This window comes from Anguilla rostrata, chromosome 2 (genome assembly GCF_018555375.3).
Source record: "Anguilla rostrata isolate EN2019 chromosome 2, ASM1855537v3, whole genome shotgun sequence".
Taxonomy (NCBI): Eukaryota; Metazoa; Chordata; class Actinopteri; order Anguilliformes; family Anguillidae; genus Anguilla; species Anguilla rostrata.
In genome coordinates, this window is record NC_057934.1 from 46943461 (window position 1) to 46965336 (window position 21876).

The 21876-nt window shown below is 44.2% G+C and overlaps 1 protein-coding gene across 3 annotated transcripts in view; it reads left to right on the forward strand.

Moving 5' to 3' along the window:
• Positions 1-2561: 2561 nt before the first annotated feature.
• The window catches only part of caskin1 (CASK interacting protein 1), an 86825-nt gene continuing 67510 nt past the window's right edge, over positions 2562-21876 (forward strand). For all 3 annotated transcript variants that reach the window (XM_064322611.1, XM_064322612.1, XM_064322613.1), the window contains exon 1: positions 2562-3387. In XM_064322611.1, the coding sequence (XP_064178681.1) occupies positions 3294-3387 (94 nt within the window). In that variant the 5' untranslated portion in view covers positions 2562-3293. The remainder of the gene's footprint in view (positions 3388-21876) is intronic.

Below are 21876 nucleotides of genomic sequence, written 5' to 3' on the forward strand. Positions count from 1 at the left end.
TTTCACTGAGGTATAAAAATAAGGTAACGTCCATGGCCAAATCCACATGCAATCTGTCATTATGGGGAAAGGAACACACTTTCCACTATCAGGTCATTTTAACAATTTAATAAATTAGCAAATTTAAAACCACTGGGACAATGGTAAACATGTCCGGTAGAGGATGAAAGTGCATCTTACGTCCACACATAATGAGGCAGATGGCTTGAGAGCCAAAGAAATTCAAGGGTTAGCATAGGTTAGGTCAGAGTAATGTTTACTGTGTGAACTAGACTTAATGTGTTCATGGCTATGAATAACTGTACAAAATGAGTATTGTACAGTACCGAACCCGTGTTTTGTAGTTGCTCCAATGACCTTCGGTATGCACTTATTGAACATCACTTTGTAAAGTGTCTGCCAAATAAATGTAATGTAAAATGAGTGTAGACTGTATGTCTTAACAGTATGTGACACATTTCTGAGATGTTAAGAATTCACGAATTGAACTTTATTTTGCAAACAGTATGTATGCAACTTTCAATAAAAGGAATTAGTTGTTTTAAATGTATTATAAAGACAAGCATAATTTACATTGACAGTCTATCTGCTCTCTATAATTCCAGGTTTCACAAAACCAATGATAATTTATGAGAGGCATTGTTGAGGTGGTGCATGTATTTCATCACCTTATATCATTCATAAGCTTGTCCCAAGTTCTCTGGAATGGCTTGCAGTAGTATCTTGCTTGAGGTTTATACTTATGGTGTTCTAATTTTTTTCTCAGAATAAAATCTTTGTTCCCCAGTAGAGTGAAAACTAGGTCTTACAGCTCATCACTTGAGAGAGGCAACCCAGTTGAGTTTCTATTCAATGTCAAGGTGATAAATCTAAAATCAATATACTTTAAGGGACAGTGTTTTGGTAGATCCATTCCGAGATGACCAAAGTGAAAATTCTCCAACCTGCAAAATAAAATTTGTGATATATAGACAGACAAATAAAACATAATTTATTTGGATCTTCTTCACACAGTATCACCAGCTTTAATACCAAGTATTTATGCTGCAAGAAATGAATTCTGCTCCTCACCCCCTCACCCCACACACACACAAGTCTATGGAGACAGAGAATGAGAGAAGGAGAAAGGAGAGAGAAAGAGACAGTGGATTGTAGCTGTCAAGGGCCACTGGCTTATGAAAATGTTGCAGGTTGCTATGGTAACATAGGCACCAAGGACATAGGGGTTTTGAGTGAAGAGCAAATGCACCATGCTGCACTAGCACCTACATTCATGCTGATCTTTCCAGCTACACTGAAAATGGGTAGTAGTCTAATACAAGGCCACATGGCCCTCATTCTGAATGTAAATGATGGAACTAGCTACAGACATTTGAAGAAGAAAACTATTCATTTTAATCAAAGGCCTTTTTAGTTTGTCAACCCTTCAGAGTACTGTTTATATTGTTCAAGTGCAAATGTAATTTTGACTCATTTTGGTCATCCTAGCTCCTTAGGTATATGTATGTGCATAGTTTGTACAGAGTTCAAAGGTTAAGGCAATCTACATGCCACTTTTAGTCAAGAAGAGCAGGTATGTCAGAATATAATGCAAGCATTTAATTTATATATTTTTTGGCAGTAATTTAGTACGTAGGCTATGCAAGAATTAGCATAAGATCATCTGTTTTTTGTTTATAGGTTATATGGACAGCTTCTTCCTTAGAGGTAAACAAACTTGGCTCTTTGTTTTTTCTATAGTTTGGGGGTACATGTTTTTGTTTCAATCAAACAGTAGCACACATAATTCTACTAAGCAAGATCCTTAGCAAATACTCTAGCAGTTGATTAGTAGAATCAGGTTTGCTACTGCTTGGTTGGTACAAAAGCCTGCACCCACACTAGCCCCTTCCGGATAAGATTGAGGACCCCTGCCTTTGTTGGTAACACAGAGTTAAACTGGCAGAAAAAGATGAATGATGTAATTTATTTAAGTGTTGTGACTAACACATACTTTGTCATTTTTTGTGTCATTGTCTGTGTTGCCTTTGGAAGTTATGATGCAGTTCAAGCCAATAGAGTGCTTCAGTCCCTTATTTTAAATGTGAGGAAGAAAAGAAAAGACAATGCATACAGGAGCTGTAAGCTTGTACTTTTTTTATGAATTTACGTTTGAAATGTAAATATTTTTATCGACTATGCTAGCTACTCGAATTCAAATGCAGTTTGGATTGTACAGGCCGATGACTAGGAATATTATATTTGCTACTCGACGAAAGCAAAGCTATTCGTTGTAGGGATACCTCTAAATTTGTAACATTCATTAGACTACTGTCATAATCTGTTTTGTATGAGAGGCGAAAGAGGTCGAAGTAGATTCACGGCCGCTTTCGTTTATTCTTCGTTTATGTGTCGTGCAATAATCTAATAGTCCTCCTCTGTAGGCTACAGCAACAGTAATTTTTTGTATCTCCCAGTGTTGAAACCGGCAAACCGGCGCTGAGCCCGAGTCGGACTGCCACCTCCATCTGTCGAGTCTGAGAGCAGAATAGGGATGGTATTGAGCTTTGGATCCGCCTTCTGGATACAGCGGGGCCATTTAACATTGCGTTTCAGCCAAACTCTCACGACAGGGGGCATCGCACACTACGGGGATACACTACACAGCAACCGCGAGCTTAGAAGCGGACTGTTGCCTGAATTGAGAACATACAGCGATGGCACAGCTGGTTCATGTTTACCCAGTGCACTTTCCCAAACCTCTGGACCAGCGGTCAGTGCGTCACTGATTGCACATACTGACATTATTTCTGCGTTTTTTGCTTTTTTATTTTGCCATTTTTCCGTTTTCTTTGGAGCTATACCTTTCTGCCTCGTGCATAAATCCCTTAAATCTATATGCTTTTATTAAGCAGATTTTGCACTTGCGTTGTTTTTTTTCGAGATCGCATTGCTCGTTCAGAAGAGAAGACAAATTGTCGATCATAGCCTACTTGCTAATATCTAATATCCGTTCGACTGGAAACCCTATCAAAACAGTTAACTCTATTGCGGGCATCTGTGTCAAATCGAGCTCGAGTTCTCTTGTTGGATGAAACCGATTTGGGATAAATTTTGCTGTTGTCATCATTGCACAGTGTGCACCAGCGCTCCGAAATCTGAGCATCCTCCTTCGGAAGGTACAATTGCGTCCGCTATGCACATTGTCGTAGCTTTGCAATAATTTAGAAGATCCGCAGTTGAAGGCTGGGACGACAAAAACATACAGACAGAGGATGTTTTGGATGTGAAAATAAAAATAATAAATAGGCAAGATGGGGAAAGATCAGGAATTGCTACAAGCAGTGAAAACTGAAGACCTTCTTACGGTGCAGAAGCTCTTGCAGAGGCCCAAACCAGGGAAAGCAAGTAAGTAACATTAAAAATCATTAAGATGTTTGAGGGAATTAAAGCTGATAAATTCACCAAATCGATGAGAATTCGATCTCTCGAAGTGCTTTGCATGGATCATAGTAAGCCACTGTCACCTCCGTGTGTAAGCCAGTTGGCTATATGCTGTTGGTGTAGCTGTGTATTATCCGATGGCTCAATCTGAGATGTGATTAGCGATGTGTTTACTGTGATTCATTGTACGTTATGACTTAATCAAATACCATATCATTCCTTTAAGTGGAGTTGTAACTACTGAATTTAGGTATGAACGCTGGTGTTCAGCTGACGATATAAGAGGACGAGGCGGTGAAAGAAGGCGAAATAAAGAAAATGCGAAATGAAATAAGCGAGCTGTGGATTGCCCTGTGCGATTTCATTGGAACACACACACACACACACACACACACACACACACACGTTGGTAGTGGAGTTGGTGTGTTGGTTTTCAATTGGTTTGGAGAGAAATGTAAAAGGTCCTTCGTAATGATTTAACAATGTGAGTATAATGTCATTGCTAGTGCATGCACATGGATAAAAAAGACATATTGAATATCCCCCCATTTGTGGAGTAATCTATGCAATACTGTTCTGTATATTAGTGTATCAGTGATTCTGCCTAGTGTGATAATGATGAAGTTTCTATCTTTGACTACATGCATTACACCTCAGTTGCTCCCAACAGACCTCACCATGGCATCACCTTTCCCAGGTGTGCAACGTCCCTTGTTGATCAAATGTCCCAAGGCTGTGTCCTGAAGGTGTGCCTGAAAAACTTTCATAACATATGCTACAACATCTGAAAATATGTGTATTACTTTTACACTAAGGGACTGATTTACTAAGTCTTTTAGCACGTGCAGAACCTCTTAGCACGCGCCAAACCAGTAACTGGTCGTGGTATTTGTTTTACACCAAACATTGGTTGTTTTATTAGTTTTGCATGTGCTAAAGGTCTTAGTAAATCAGGCCCTTAGAGTATTATATTTATGAGTGTCTGGTGTCTAGGTAAATGATAGATGGCTGAATGGCCTATTCATGTCATCACTTTGCATTATTTTCTTATGTTCTTAATGATCTGTCGTGGATTGTCTCTGGATATGTCATGATACTTAGATATCTTTAATGTGTATATTTTTTGCTTTATAAATGAAGCTGTACAATTATCATGCAAGTCACTCATTGTAAGATGCACTCATTGGTAGCGTATCTGGATTTTTGTTTCACCACAATGAAATCATTTTCATTTTCATCTGCAAATCACATATTTTTATTTCCATTAGAAGATTTGAGACAGTGCCTTGCATAGTACCAGCAGTTCAGCTGGGAGGGTGATAACTGAACTGATATCAGCAGGGACTTGAAGATAATTGCATTTCAGTTAGGTCACACTCAGTTGCGCTACTATCTTTTGGTTCTGCAGTGCTTCTTCTAGAAGAGAGGCCTGGCTCTGAATCTAGAAAAGCTCAATTGTATGTGATGGCTAGTCCAGATCAGCTATCAGTCAAGGTATTCTGTCTCTACAGTTAAACTTACTATGATTCAGTTGTATGCCATGATGGTTGAATTCAACCTGATGGTGAATAAAATGATCTTATAGTCCATTGGGTTTGGAAGGGTTATTTTATGATTCTAGGCAACTCTTATTAACTAGAGAAGGAGATTGAGAATGTGCAAGCATCAGACATTTGTGTCTCGTTTGTGGCGTCACCTGTCCGTAGCTACCTATGCTCTCAGTTCAGATAGAGCGCCATCTAAAACTATAACATTCTGCTCTTCCCTCACTTGATTCGCACTCTGGCAGAACATTTCTTACTCTGTAAAAAAAAAAAAAAAAAATTTAATGACAGAATGAATCACCTCGGAGATGCATTCATGTCAGTGCACATTCACAAAGATACATTCCTCTTGTAGCTTTGTAGTATAAGAATACTATATCCAGAGTGTTTCTAATATTTATGCTCAGAGTAGATGCCCTCCCCACAGAGTAGATGCTTTGACCCTAGGTGTCCACTGTTGTAGTTGGGATGTGTAAAAAGCCATAGTGTTCAGCCAGAATTGTATAAGGACAATATAAAAGATGGCGGATGTTGTTGTAATGCTCATTCATCTCCTTCTGCAATTGGTCATGCATTGGTCCGATGTTGCTTAACAGAGACAGTGCTCTGGAAGGGATTTGTCACTGCATTGCTTGAGATCAGCTTGTGACACTATAGTGGTATCTGTTGCTGTGGCCTTAGCTGCTGACAGCGAGTCTGTGCGTTTGGAATGCTAGGGTTGCTGTGTTGGGGTGTACCCACCATGAAGCGACTGGGCATTTCCAGTGATCATCATTAAGTTTTTGTTCTGGGGGGCAGGGGGTGCAGCTGGTCCTGAGTGGCTGGCATTAAGGAGAAATCGATGTGCTAATCCACAGGAAAGCTGGCACAAATTAAATCACCTGGGCATCATTGATCATAAGTGCTTTATTAATATGCTCGAAAAGAAAACATTTTAAATCCATTTTTAATGTGTTCCCAAGAAAGATGTTGAAGGGCAGGTTCATCCCCTCTGCTGCCCTGCCTACTAATATTGCAGTTCAATAAGGAAGAGTCATTGTTTGCGCCAGGACTGTCTTTAGTGCCAATGTTTGAGGGTTGCAAATCAAATGTGCAGTTCTGCTAGGATTACAAATAAGCAGTCTGGTCTTAGGAAATAACAGAAATCAAATGACTAACATAGTCTGGACAAAGAACACATGGTAGTATACCTGGGATTCAGTCAACATTTGTCCTTAATTTTCACTTGAAATTAAAATGTTGTTTTTTCCTTTATAAACATGGTTTCACAAGGTCAGCAATCACCCAAATTAACTTGCCAAACTATGTTTGTAAAGAGATCAACACTTTCATGCATTTGTGAGTGACAGTTAAGAACATATGTTGATTGAATTCAGGTCTATGTCTGAGATTAGGAGGTAACACAGTGTGCAGTGAAGGCTAGGTCTAGTTCAGCATCATTCTGTTACGCTGAAAACAGTAATTATTCACTGTCACAGAGGCCTCAAATATCCATGGAGGATCTAAAAAGTTTGTGATGCAGGTGTCTCCAATAAAACATATCACATGGTAATGGGAAGTTAAAACAATGAACAATTATTTATGTTCCACTCTAAGTGTTAGACCTTTTTTGAAATATGTTAATACTTTTAGGGTAGCACTTGAGCACAAGCCTGCTTTTGCTCATTTAATTACAGAAAATGATTTTAAAAAACAGGGGAGTAGTTTTCAGTTGTACTAATAGCTACCTTATGATTTATGAACCAAATAGCAATGATGAAAAATAGCCCATTTATGCATCCAGGAAAGATGGTTGAGACTACTTCCATAACCAGCTGTATGGAAATTTGGTAGCCCATATAGGCTACATAGTTTTGGTCAAGCTTGGACTGACTGTTCGACACAGAAGCATCACACGCACTTGAAGACAAGAGCACTTTACTTCTGTGAAGTGCTTTTCTGTTGTAATGTTAATCTTACATCTTCTCTAGGAAAGCTTTAAGTGGGAGACAAACTTAATGTAATAGGCCTACAAATAACATCCACATTTGGAATCATGGAAATTCATAAAATGATTAGACAAGCCTAAGCTGTCCCACCTATGGAAAATACATTCTCCATATGCATTGGTATGTCTGGATGGAAGTCCAACACAGTCCCTTTGAGCAAAGTATTTCTCATTATGTTGAATTTTTAACAACACAGCACCACTTGTATTCTGTTCATGTTTACATAGCCGTGTGATATAAAAAATGCAAAACCAACAGTGAAACAGTCATTAAAGCTACCTTTTCAGATGATCTCTACTGATTAAATTTTATACGGCCTTGATTAAAATTTTTGATTAAAAAAAATAGTAGTTGGATTTGTGTGCAACCAGGGTCATTTACCAAGGATAATTCCATTTCAGTTTCATTAGCTTATTTCAGTTGTATGAAGTGACTCCACAGAATCACTTCCATTCTTATTGTGGAGTGTGGTGTATGCATGAGTCAGACTGTGGGTTGAATACTAGTGTCAGACAGCCGGCTCACCAGCATCAAAGCTTTGTTCCTAATCCAATCGCATGAAAAATAATTTAGAGGCTGTACTTCATTTTTGCTTATACATGTCCCCTGGTATTAATGCTTCCAGGCATAATGAGAGTTATTTGAAGAGGACATGATACATTATACTTCTACAGTAATAGTTTCATTGATGTTCCTTTTTGGGCCAGGGTAAAGGTTTGCTTTAGACACTGTCTTTGGTTGCCGTTTGTGTTACAGGCCTGAATGTGACTGGGGTAGAACGGCTGAGAGATGGAGTTTCAGGAGGCCTGGGGGGGAGGGGAGGGAGGTGGGGGGAGTCCCAGTTGTAGCTCACCTCTTAAATATATTCAATCAATATGCGTGCTGAAAATAGGCTGTGGTCTCTGTATTTGATCCAGGGATTCATGCCTCCCTCTGGTTTGTCAGATTATTGAATTACTGAGCAGATGGCAGAGGCTGAGTGATGGTGAGAAGGACAGGCAGGAAGGTGCAGTAAGGCACCCTATCAGTAGTGCAGGGACAACTGTCACCACTCAGTCACCACGTCTTGGGGTTGGACAAGCAGATTCATAGAACTGTTTTTGCAAAACCCTTACACAACGTTCACTGCTCTTTAGTGGTAAATCTGCTCAATTATTGATTTAAAAAAGTAACATATTGGAACTGGCAGTGAATTTGATGCTAGAATGCATATGGAGGGCTTGTTTTGTAAAAAAAAAAAAAACTGAAAAACTTACTAACACTCACCTGCAAGTACTCTCAAATTTCATAATCTTTTTAAAAGGACAAAGGGTATCACATTTTTCCTTTTGCAAAGCAAGGAAAATATGTGCTGACCAATGTAATACTCATTTCACTGAGTCAATTTAGCCAGTGCAAACTATTGTGCCAACCCCTGAACTAGCCACAGTGCTACACTACCTGCCCTGTTCCTCCCTGTAAATAATGTAAGAAAAAACACGCAATCAGGTGAACTCCTGCATGGCCTCTTGTGTGCTTATTGCATGTGCCAGGGTGAGCACTGAATCGAGGAGAGTGTCATTTAGGTTTCAGTTGTCATGTGATTAACACTCAGGGTGACCTATGTGGTCCCAAGCATTCTAGGCCGTGCAGAGAGCCACAAGGGGAGAGGGTCAGATCCAGGCAGCTCGGAGTATCTGAAGAGAGCTTCTGTTGGGCTGTGGTTCGGTGGGAGAGCAGGCTGGGAGGGGACCATCAGTAGGATGAAACCGGTGGAAAACGCCGTTCTTCCCCGAGACGTAACGGTGGGCTCGAGAATACCACCTCATCCTGTTGTAGCACCAGCAGATCTGATCATTGTGAATCCACACACGACTGGGAAGCCCAGTTCTGGGATAAATTGTTTACCTCCACGCCTGCTTCTGCCCCGCTGCTGTTTGCTACTTTTCCTGCCCCAGCTCAGTTACTCTTTTCAGTGAGAGCCCAGTCACTGTTCCCCTGTCACTATTGTTGAGCTCCTCCCTGCCTCAGGACCTTTGGAATCAGTCATGTGTGTTAAAAGTGGGGAGAGTAACATCTGTGTTGCTTTGGTTTGGCATGTACCTCTTTTTTTGCTTCTGAGCACGTGGTTACACCATGACTCCCACGTAATGTAGCAGGATGTAGGCTTGACGACTCTCTGTTCAGCTCTCCTGACACAGACACACACAGACGCCACTACTGTCCTCCTCTGCTGAGGCGTCCGCCCGCTGTGCAGCGTTTCCTGTGTGACTGGCTGCCAGCAGATAACAGGGCCCCTTAGTCCTCTTCTTGCCTCTGTGGCCCGCCCTGCTTTCCCAACTATTGGTGAGTCTGCGGGTGGATAATGGCAGGATAAAGTAAAGCTGCTTGTAGACCTCTAAATCTAGGTTGAAAACATGCACATCCCTGGCGCGTGTACTGTTCACGTTTATTTCCGTCGGGTGAAAATGGATTTGCTGTCAGGTTCCTTTTTTTGCGGCTCGAGCGTTCAAAGCCGGAATCTGGCTGAACGTGTGCCAGACCGTCGGGTGCACTGTATACGGCGGGGGGATGGTGCCGGTCGAATCCGTGGGGGAGCGTGGGAGGGTGTGTGTGCGTGAGCTCACGCTGGGACTGGAGGCAGGGGGGTCAGCAGGCAGGATGTGTGTTAAACTGCAGCTCTCCCCTCATTGGCTCATGCGGGAGTCACCAGCAGATGCAGGAGCAGGATCCTGTGATGCTGGTTACCATGGAGACGTGGATGGAACATCTGGGGTTGGCCCAGTGCGGGCGGGCTGGCACTGTATTGCCCTGCGCTTTATCCTCTCTCTGGCAGTCTGATCACAAGGAGGGCTCTAATCTGCTGGGGGTGGGGGGGCTGTGCCTTGTACAAGATAAAAAAGAAGCACACTGAGTATTGAGGACAGAATCATCAATATTAGTGTAGTTACCCAGCAGCAAATCACCACAGAGATAAGACCTGGCCAGGACCCTGGGGCAGCCCCAGGTTCTGCTAAAATGACTCAGGACCAGTGTGATCCTCTGTGTGGGGAATGCAAGTGTCATCACACTTAGTGTGAACAAAAAGTATGGACTTTCTATAAATTACCAGCAGAATGATGAGAACGTTGGAAATAAGCTAAATCTAGCACCGGCTTGCTTGAATTAAATTTGAGCAATTACCAGACCGATCTTTATAACATAAAATAGACCTTCGTGATATTGCAGCTATTCATAAATGTATTTATCTGTTCTTGCAGTCACACCATGTACCAGACAGCAAGAAAAAAAAACTTACTGGGTAGTAAACATGCTGACTTAATGATCAGTGTGAGATGTTAAGCTCTCCGCACATAAGAAATGGAATATATTTAGCACGGCAGTAATGCTTTGTTTTTTAGGGTGAGAGCATTTCTTAACTGTGAAGTTAAGTGAAGCCTTTACATGAAAGAGCTCCTGTGTAATCCCAGTCTTTGCTGCAGATCCATACCCAGGCATCCTGGCACAGACACAGTGCTCCATACGAGCTGCTTTGTGTGACCTCAGATAAACAGGGCTGGTTGCCTGGGAAATCTGAGGGAGCCCTGGGAAGTGGTAGGGCAATGTGTTGATCACCTCTCTAATGGAATTTCTGAAGGGGGCTGGCCTGAGGAGGGATTTATCCCCCTGAATTATTCATGTCATTGCCTTCGAGTCATTTAAAGTCAGGCTGCAGGGTATTGCCACCTCCAATTGCACTTGGCAGTATGGGGGGTGAGCTTTTGTCTTGGGAATACGGAACAAGACGCATTCCGAGAAACTGACAATGCATAACTTCCCAGAGTGCCTCAGCTCACGTGTATGGGGCTGTGGTTGTGCACAGAGTGATGTCTGTCTGCGATGTGGTTTCCATGTGTTTGAGCGTTCCAAAGGAATGTGTTGTTATCCCTGTCTGGTTACTGAAATGGGAAAACCCGTAGGCCACACACTCTTATTTTACTGCCATTGCCCAGTTTCTCAGTTCCTTTGGGTGTTTCAGACCTATGAATGCAATTCTACCAGCTAGTTTCTGCATGCTGTGGGTCGGTATTGCACAAATTGAAAAACAACCACAAATCCAAATGTTTCAGGGTCAAGCTCAGACCCGTTATGGCTGTGGGAGTTGTATGCAAGTAGACAGACGTTGTTTTTGCTCCACACCCATGCTGTGGAAGCAGTAGCATTTGTAGGACCAACAGTCCATCTGCAGCCGGTCCTCTGGCAGGGAAGCGCGTGAGATGTGCGGTGGAGGAGGGGCTGTGCAGCGCAAACACACGGCGCCGAAGAGCGTCAGGAGGTAATTCAGCCTGGAGGTCAGCTGACGCTCTGCTGTATGAGCTTCGTCGGTCTGTTTTCACTCTTCATCAGGCACCGCGCGAACCCCAGCCCTTAATCGCGTTCCCTCTGTAGGAAACGACACGTGGGTGCCGTCAAAGAAGCCATGAAATTGGTTTTGCGGGGACTTCCTGCTGTCTCTTCTGCCTCTTTACTGGTGCTTCTATATTGAAATGCAAACCTTTAGACTTTAAGGCTTATGTTTGTTCATAATTTGTTGAAAGGACGTAGTAGATGGTAGTATATTATTTAATCCTCTCTGCTCCATAATCCTGATCAGCATCAGTGTCCTGACTGTGGGTCCTACGCATGACTGCACTCCCCTGTGTGCTGGTGGAGCTGTGTCCATGTGTGGGGAAAGAGACGGTGAATTAGGAATCGCAGGCACCCGTGGACACATCCGGCCTCCGAGCCTTGGCTCCTGTGTTCTGGCCGTCCTCGAGGCCTCGTGCTGAATGTTTATGTTGTTGTTTGTCTGACGGCTGAGCTCTTAGCTTCCTGCATAGTCACGTGTCTCTCCCCTGGCGGCGAGGCAGTGGAGCCTTTGACGCCTCTTTGGAGGAAATAGTTGTTTTTTCCTTTCTCTCTCTCTCTCAAAGGAGTGTTCCCATTTAAAGCAGCTCCAATGTTTTTTTTCCATTTCCATCAGGACAGGGGGATTGATTAGTTCCACTCCCACATCCATTTGTTTCATAATAAAGCATATCCCGTCCGATTACTACACGTCTGAAAAGGTGCAATCACTAACAAATTAATCTTTAACTCCTCTGGTTTAAGTTAAATTGGGACCTTTGCAGAGGAAAACATCTGTGCCTCAACATTTCCATTGGAAAAATCTCCAAGAATCTCTAAGTTGCTTTAGTTAGAACATTCTGCAGTCTCATTCCTAAAGTCTCAAGTCAGGAAAAGGAAAAGTCTTTGGCATGGACAAAGCGGTTTTTATTTCCCCAGGGAAATTGAGGCAATTGCCATTGTCATTTTTTGGGATTGAGGAGGAGCAGTGAAAAGCACTGGCAGAGGGAGTCCTCTGTCAGTAAACCTTTGGATGGCCTTGCCATAGACTGTGGAATGTCTGAGTAAGTTCCTCCACAGAGAGTGGAGCCAACCTGGCTTTTGGGACCAGGCAGGGTCCCGGCTCTGAGCGGCTGGTGCAGAGCTTGTTTGTCCAGATGAGTGAGTATTTATGTGGGTGGCGAAGAGCAGAGACGTAGTCTGATACTGCTGCTGTAGGGCTGCCAGGGGATCAATGCTGGCTGCTGGCCTTGACAGGGCTGATGGAGAGTAAGTCGCGGAATCTCATTGTGTTCCCAGGACCAGTTTTCTCAATGCCCACTCCACCACTTTCCCTCCCATTGAACCTTGCCAGGCTGAGCCGTGTTGGACCCTAGTTGAACTGGCTTGCAAGGCATGATTATTATTCAATTGGAGTGTTTGGGCCATGATATGCCATGGTTTGAAGGAATGATGTATGCTGTTGGTGGTGTTCGAGGAGAACAAAAATATATATATCCATAAAGCTTTGAGCTTTTTTCACTCAAGCTGTTGTTAAACTTAGGCTGTTAGGTAATATGAAAACAGCAAATAAAATTAGTAATAATTTGTACGTATTTTGCTGTTATGAAGGTGCATTAGTAGAGTAGATAAATACCATTTGATAAGAATGAACAAATGTTCCAGGGATTTTGGAGGTGCAGTATTTGACTGCTGTATCATGTGCATGAATCTTCATGTGTACATCATGGTAAGGTGTCCTATATTCATGGCTGACTGGTATAATGCCATTCCACAGTTCATTGACCCCACTCTTGGTCTGATTGCAATGAGGCCAGCACACAATAGATTACAGGAAGGCCAAACTTTCACAGCTGGTTTGTCACCCAGCCAGAAAAAATGGAGTAGAAATCTTTGGACGCCAGTCTGGTTCTAGTACAATGGTGGTAAACAGACTTACCACAGCCAGCCTGTTGTTCGCTCTACAGTCCCAGAGCACCTTCACAATTTCTCTTCAAATGAAACTACTGTTCAACAACACCACAGAAGAGGCCTGGGACTTCTAATGGTTTGCTACTGTGCGTTTATTTAGCTTAATGTACTATCATTTGGTTGTTTTTCTGGTTTTGAAAGGATTGCTCTAAAGCAATTTGTCATGATCTTGCCTTTATATATACCAAAATAATCTCAACATTTTCCCTTTTTCATGGGTAATTCCACATGGATCTTTTTTTTTTTAAGTCAAATGCGGCATAAAACTGTAAACTTTAATCAGTCTGTAATCAAACATTAATGACAGTAAAACAGGCACTGTATGGAGGGTACATACAGCACAGAAGGCCTATCATCTATCCAGTGACACCCACCTCTGTTTACTCCACGTACACTTCACTAATGACTCTCAGAATATTGCACAGGCTGAAAATATATCTGTGCCAAAGGCAAGAGACACAAACCCTCTCACTGTGGAACAGGAGGAGCGGAGAATGTAATTGCCTTTCTGATTAAAAACCAGAGAGCAGTAAGATTAATTGTACAGACTGGGCCCACAGTTTGCCACAGGCCCTGTTGACTTTAAATGCATTGTCTGGCTCTGTTCCTCTGGTACAAAACCAGAGAAGAGGTCTCCTGCTGAGATGGGACCCCAACTTTACTTGCTGTAGCACTTCATAGATGACCATCAGACCTGGCCTTCCTACGCTGTGAAGTCTCTGTCTGTGTCTGTATGTGTGTGTCAGGGAGGGTGGGGGAGATAATGAACCAGGATGGGACAGAGATGGACAAAGTGATGATTTTAAGACATAAAAGAGCTAACTGTGTGGTTGTATGGGGTCTGCTGTGAAGAGCAAACTGGTGCAGAGTGGAGGATGCTATGGTAACCATTACTAATGCCCACCATTGGACAGAAGATCCTGATTGACTCTCAAGCAGAACCGCTCTTGCCCCATTTCCAGTGTTTACTGCATTGGTATGTACAGCACACAGCCCTCTACACTGCGTTTCAGTACAGCACTCTCCTGCATAACCGCTTCCCGCATGAGCGAACCACTGGATTATCCAACGGCCTCATTTAAATGTTAATGTCAGTTTCTAATCGAGACTGACCGCCTGGCAAAGTGCCAACATTTATGCGAGTGCAATATATTAATGGTATGTCCACAGTTGTGCTCTTGGTGCAAGCTAGGACTACTGGATCTCCCCTGCCATATGTAGATGGATTTTTAGATACTGTTTGGTTTCCAAAACGTGCACTAATTCACCTCATATAGCGTAAATACTGTGAGAGCTTTCAACTTCTTGCCTCTTTGTTGCATTTCACATCGGCAAATTCTGGAATGTTGATGACTGAAACAGATTTGCCTTTTTCCCCACTTTATACTATCTATACCATGATACTTAACAATACCTAAGCACACTTTTTTTCTTCAGAAAATGTAACCCTATGATTTATTGTTCCTTTACCTTTTATGAGCATATACACTTCTTCATATTTAAAAATAATATTTAATAATATTTCATACTCAAAAAATTCATACTGTAGCCAGTGAGATCAAATATGGTTGTAATTAAGCCTTTTGAAGCAGTTCTTTGAATAAATTCATTTTTTGCATATTTTCATTCGTAAACTATATCACCTGCCATGCTCTGGTCCCATTGAGGTTGGTTATGTGAATTTTTCTTTACTGTTCCAGTCACTGTCCTAAAAGCAGTAGCTGTCCTGCACTTAGGAGACTACAGTGCCTAGTGCTTATGATGTACAAGAGCTGGAGACTGAAATTGAGGATTTTTTCCATGTTGGGCACATGTGGTTTCACTTAACAGTCGGCAGGACTTTGTGCCAAATGCCAAACTATCGTGACACATCCAGGCAATAAGGGCTCTGTACATTACAAGAGTCCTATTCTCCCTTTCCGTGTCAAATTCCCCTTAACAGGACTCAAGTGGAAATTCCTGTCCCAAGCTTTCATGTTCCTCTAATAGGCAGCCAAGGGCACCAGAGTCTTGGAAGCAGGAGAAAGGTGTTTTGTTAGAATCTGCTGTACTATATTTTATTGTCCAGCTGTGCCATTACACACATGATGAATAATTATCTACAGCAGGCTGTTAGAGATTATGTGCCCTGTTGCAGTGGCAGATTAAAACACAGTGTCCTGTCAAAACTTGAGGTGGGTGCAGCTCCTGGTTAGTTCTTGTGAACTGCCATTGCTCTGTGTTTGTGCTTGTAACGCAAAGGTAATGGGTGTGATCAACTGGTGAGTCCAGACAAGAGGTGTTTGGGTAGCACAGTCAAGCAGCCATCCCATTGGCCCTAGAGGCCCTCTTTGGCAGTGGTGCTCAGTGGGAAAGGTAGGAGAGGCCCCACTATGAGTTGACCTCGGACCCGCTGTGGAAGGTATTATCATCTTACTGATTCAGAGCATAGAATATTAGCCTCGTTCATCACGGTGCCAGCGGTCTTTGTCATGGGGAATTGCTCTGTTTTATCTGGATGGGTTCAAACGGGGCATGCGATGCTGAGTTATTCTCATTCCGGGTCCAATTTCATGCTGCGTTTGTTTTAAACTCTGCTGCGTCAGAGAGTCTCGCTCTCTCTCTCACACACACACACAATGGTTTCTGCCCGTGCACCTGGCCTTTCCTGCATGACTTTTGCCCGGGCGGTCAGAGTGACAGTGGCCATGTACGCTACTGGTCAGCTTGTCTGGGCTGCAGGGATTGGTCCCTTTTCAGTGACAGTGCAGGTATGGTCTGTACTGTTATCGTCTGCTACAGAGACAGAGTCACGGTGCACATCGGTGTCCAGTGTTTTACACCGTGCTTCAGCAGAAAATACAGTTGTACATGCCTGGGAGCAATAACACACTTTATATATATATACTGCAGTTCTACGTTTAATACTGTACAGTTGACTATTTAATACTACATGCTACAAAAGAGGCTTTGAAGGTCTGCATGGGTGTGTAATTGTTTCCACATGGGGGGCTGGGGGAAACTGCTGACTGGAGGCAGGGGTACTCAGTAGGACCTGAGGCTCAGCTGGTGAGTCTGAGAGTGCTCAGGACTCTAGTGCACTGAGGACAGCAGTGAGAGATCTGCTGCAGAGGAACCACAGGCCTGCAAATAAGAGAATCAATGTGACCCTCTACAGAATTTCAATGACATTCTTACCAGGTACTGCTTTCTTATTTAATATATCAGCAAAACTTCAATAAGCCGTGACTGCATGGTGATTTGGTGCAGGAGGTGGCGATTTCATGAGAGACTGCGCTGCCCGTGAACACTACCTCATGCTGTTACCATCAGAACATCTGCTCCAGGTAGTCTTGTAATTGGGGGCTGTCAGGGGAGTTATGTGAAGGCCTTAAATGATGCATCAACATGTGTGTATACGTGTGTATGTGTGTGTGTATATATATATATATATACATATATGGTTTGAGTATTTCAGAAGCTGCTGATCTACTGGGATTTTCACACACAACCATCTCTAGGATTTACAGAGAATGGTCCGAAAAAGAGAAAATATCCAGTGAGCAGCAGTTCTCTGGGCGAAAATGCCTTGTTGATGGCAGAGGTCAGAGGAGTATGTGTGTATATTTGTATGATTGTGAGTATGTGTGTGTGTGTGTGTGTGTATGCATCTGTGCCCATGTGTGTGTGTGTGTGTTTGTGTGTGTGTATGTATGTGTGTGCATGTGTATGGGTGTGTGTGTCTGCGTGTGTGTGTGTGTGTGTGTGTGGAGACTGGGCCTGGGAGAGCAGTGTGGCGCAGCAGGGTCAGGTGAGGCAGAGCACACTGTCATATCTGAGATGAGGCTCATTTCATTGTGGTGACTGGGAAGGCTGCCGGAGCACAGAGCCATTTGCTGGTGTCGGTCACATGCATGGATAATTACTGCTCATTAGAGATAGTTCCTGCTCTCTTCATGCTGCAGTGGGAAAATTACCGTTTCTTGGGCAGTTGACAGCCCTCCGATGAGGATACCCTTCTGAACATTTTAATCATATCAGACTGTGAAGTGGGGGGGGATTGGCTGGAGAGAGTGGCTCCCTACACTGATATCCACAGCTCACCACCCGGAAATAATGTGCTGGGAATGGCCGTTCTGAAACGGCTCTAATCGTAGCCACAGACATATAAAAAATCTCTATTAGTAATCTATGTGGTGTTGGTGGTCTCTATGTCACATGTCACCAATCAGGCTCGATCTGAAGACAGCCACCCTTAGAGTCACACTGGCAGGCCGCAAACCAGTGACCTAGGAGATACAGGTTAATCAATTGCCTTGATCAATACATTCACAGCGGTAGCTTCCAGCACAGCATTGCAGTGCATGACACGGCTGACTGGTTTTACATCGCTCTGTTATCATCTGACCCAGAGGAATTTGCTTTAATCCAGCTCTCTCACTGGGCCTCCCCTTGCTCTGTGGCTTGTGATCATTTGCCGATTTTCATTTAAAAACTGAGGTGATCATGTCCTCTGAAGTTATAAAGCCTTTTTTGGTCTCTGGTTACTGGGAAGAAGGGTTTGTCGCCACGCTTGTGCAGACCATGACCTGGAAAGGTGACAGTTCAATGACATTGTGCGTGCGGAAGTCATTTCCTCAGACCGTAAATCCCTCTTAGGTGTTTACCATGTCTGGCCATATTTCACCAGTTTGCCTCATTCGTTCACTGACAGGACAAAAATAAGTGCAGTGGCTGTTGTGATGTGGTGAGGCGGCTCTCCCTGTTTCCGCGTGAGCAAGCGTGCGGGAGTGTGCTCCTGTGTGTGCGTGTTTATCTGTGGCGCGAGTGGAGAGCAGGATTCTAAGCACCCGGAGACAGATTGTTGTTCGTTTTCTTCTGCGTCTCCCCGCCCCTCCCCCTCACATTCCACCCCCTCCAAACAGCACCCGGCGCAGACAGAAATAGGCCGTGTAACTGTAATACAGTGAAATGGATCTGTTTACTGTCGAGCAGGGTGCTGACAGTGGGTTTGTTAGGGCATGGGCAGGGCTGGAGACTGTACTGGTAACCGTGACAAGTGCACCAGTGTGAAAAAGCCTTAACCCGACTATATGCTTTTCCTACGCTTCAGTAACTGCTTTTAGTTTCCTCCTTTAAATCCGTGACATCACAGGGCCTGCTCGCCAGGGTTTGAGTCTGAGGACTATGAAGCCGTCACTCCCTCTCACAGACCTGGCAGGGGAGAAGGAGGCATGTAAACATGTTTGGCCTGGCAGCTCCGGGGGTGGAGCGTGACTCAGGCTGCCATCTTGCTCGCCGTTCTTCCAGAAACGTGTCACATAGTGACGCGCTGTGGTGGCCCTCAGCCCGTGTCCTTCGGTGACACCCCAGTGCACCATCGCTGTAGTGGGGCAGTGTTCGTCGTTTGTTTTCTGCTGTTCTTCTATGTCAGCGTGACTGTGAGGACTGCCCCTTTTCAGCCTCCTGCTCTTTAGGCTTTCTTGTTTTTCTTCAATGGAACTTCATCAGTATGGCCATTCTGTTTTAGACTTTGACATCCTGCTGACAGATTAATTGGCAGTAGATTTAAGTGTTTGATTCTAACAACCTTATTAATATGCTTATTGAATGACCAATGATTATACTGTTTGTAAATGTAATTACGGAATCATGCAAGGTAGCCTGTTCTCAGCGGTGCCGATTAATAGTTCAGCCGAGCATATAATTTGGTGTTGCGTAAGGAAAGCAGAAATGTCGCCAGAACGTGTAATATAGTTAGAGTTCCTAATTACAGTGCACTGCACGGGGAGACAAGCAGAAAAAAATCAGCATCCGTAAAAAAGTGGGGACTCTAGGGAGGGCGGAGTAAGCGGTAGCAGGGAGGTTTAGAAGCCCAATCCAGCGCAAATATGTTTTTATCATTCAAATATTTGACAGGTCTGTTGCGATGAATAAGTGAAACCAGACGCTGGTGCAGCGAGAATTCCAGCGTGACAGAGCAGCCCTCTGCTGGTTTCCTTTCCAGCCGGTGACTCTGCCTCTGTAGAGGAATATATAGTGAGGCTGCAGACGCGAAGCCCGTTCATTTGCACATCAAAGGCGAGCGCGCTCCCTTTATGCCTTTATGGTTCAAGCTGGAGCAGTCATATGAGAACAGGGATCTCATATGTCCATCTCCGGGCAGACCACAGGGTGATCAGCTGACTTGGACAAAACAATAGATTTCTGCAAATAATCTGGTGTGAACTCAACTCACTCAGTTCTTTTGATCTGAAAAATGTACTTTATTAACTGCCTTGCGAATGTGCGACAGGCAGGCATTTGCTGCGTTTTTGGTACGTTTCTAAAATGGCGCCCTTTCCATCCCCCCATTCAGCCCTTCAGTCATTTTCAGGCACAATGTTAATGATCCTCAAATCAGTGCTGCCATGGTGTAGTAATTCACACAGTGTCAGCAGTGCAGTTTAGCTTGATCATGGAGGCCTGGGGACACTCAACCCCACATCACCTTCAAATGTCAGGGGAGAAGGTTGGGTTTTTTTAGAATGCAAAATCGGCACAATCTTCTTTCAAATCATACATAAGTATATAAATAAATAAATAAGTACATGTATTGCTGTTTTTTCAGATTACGCAGTGAGACTGAGATTACTTTGCACTATCGTGAAGATTAAGCGTTCTCTGTGAAAACAGCCGGGTGGTCAGATAAGGCCTTGTGCATCCTATGGGACTTGTTGGAAGAGGGCCGGGTCTTAAATGTTGTCATCCAAGCATGGCGCTGCTATGTTCAGCCTAAAATAGGAGGTCCAGCAGTCTCAAATATTGTCTGAGTAAAATAAACACAGTTCAGCTGTAGATATTATGAAATGTCCCAGCCGACCAGTGAATGTGGCTAATCTGGTAATGGGCTTCTATAATAAGACCTGTGTTGACTCTTCACAGTCGCTCAGAGCTGGTCCCTCCCCAGGTGCGTACAGTGTGTCTTGTGAAAGAGCTTTGTTGGTCCATCTCATTTAATCTGTTTTTTTTTTTAGTGCAGAATCTGAATAGGGATGATCTTTCGTTGCTGCAGTGAGAAGTCAGTGTGCTCGATTTGATTTTTGGGTTGCATTAGTGTCTTCCAATCAACAGAACTACTTCAGATTCAGATTCACACAAATAGACAGTAACGCCCGCCTATTGCAGCCTCTGAGAATGACAGGCCGTAATAAGCATTAAGAAAGAGAAAACCATCACTAAGATGGCAGCCATAATCTGGTTTGATGAGCTCTCCCAAGAACACATTCCCAGGCATCTCTGGTCCAGAATAAGGGGAAGGCTGCTTGGATTGCGGCCATGCTTCCAGAGTCTTTCCAGGTTGATCTCTGTGCTCTGGCTCTCTGGGGGGGCCAGACACGGTCTGCGCAGCCTTATAAGGCGTCTGCTGCACTGGAGACAGTGTCAGTGACAAAGCGGCGGCGGTGGCCGTCCCAAATAAGGCAGGCAGGCATCTGCGTAGCGGGAGGGAGCGCTCGTCCTGAGCCTCGCCGCGCTCGGCGACGCTCCCCTCATTTCACGCCATCTCAGCTCAGCAGCGCGGCGCGGGCCTAGGGACCGGGCGCCAGAGCGCGTAGCGTCTCACGTTCCGTGCTTTTAGCTGTTCTGCTACTCTTCTGTTAGACCTCCCAGTCTGCCATTTTGTGGTCGCTGTCGACTGTTTCTTACGATTCTGGCTAGCTGTCCTAAGCCGCTAAATGACATAAGCAGGGATTACTTGAAATACTTTTTTTTCTCCTCCTCTTGAGCGATTTGCCACCAACCCAGATCTCTCTCTTGCAAATCCACACTTGTGGACCACATGGCTGCGGTTACATGTCATGCAGGGTGAGGCATTTAGAGGGGCACTGCTATCTTGCATGCTGATTTGCACAGCAGTGACAAGTGTGCGTTCATCCAATGAGACAGCCTCTGGCTGCTGTGGCCCCCGCCCTGTGGGATGCTGCACTGTATGATTAGTGTAATAGGCTAAGGCAACAGTGCAAGTGCAAGTGTTCGCTGGCTTGCTCTTGATCTTTGGAACACTGCAGAAATGCTGGGCTCTAAAAATGTAAAAGATCAAATTAGTTCAAACGTGAGGCATGAGAAGTCTTTCTTCTAGCTCTGCGCAAGTTATGAATGTGTACTTTGCCTGATGTTCTCATTTGCTTAGTGTTCAACCTGTTCTAGGAGGTGCACTCGCTGCAACAGAGAGCAACTGCCGCTCTTCCAGCTTCTGCTTCTTTTCTGTGCGTCGGGTGCTGTGCCTGTAAATCAGATGTGTTTGTGATCAGTCGAATGCGCTCTGAGCCCTGCAGCAGCAAAGTGGGCCGATGCTGTGGAGTGCGAGTGCAGGACAGTGACATGAAGGGGGCTGTTCTGCTGTCCGTCCTGCCCTAGTTATCCCTGTCGCCTGTGCACCCCCTCGATTCCTCCTGTCCGGGGTGTGTTAAATGAGGACAGCGCTCTAATCCGAATGGTCGGTGGATGGGAATGTTCCAGCTGAACGCTCCCTTTCCCTCAGCATGCTGTTGAAAGGCGTGCGCAGAGCGTGGCCACTGGTGTCCTGGGCAGGAGTGGCCTTGCCGTCAGCAGAAACCTGGGGAAGCTGCAGGCAGTGAGAGGCATTG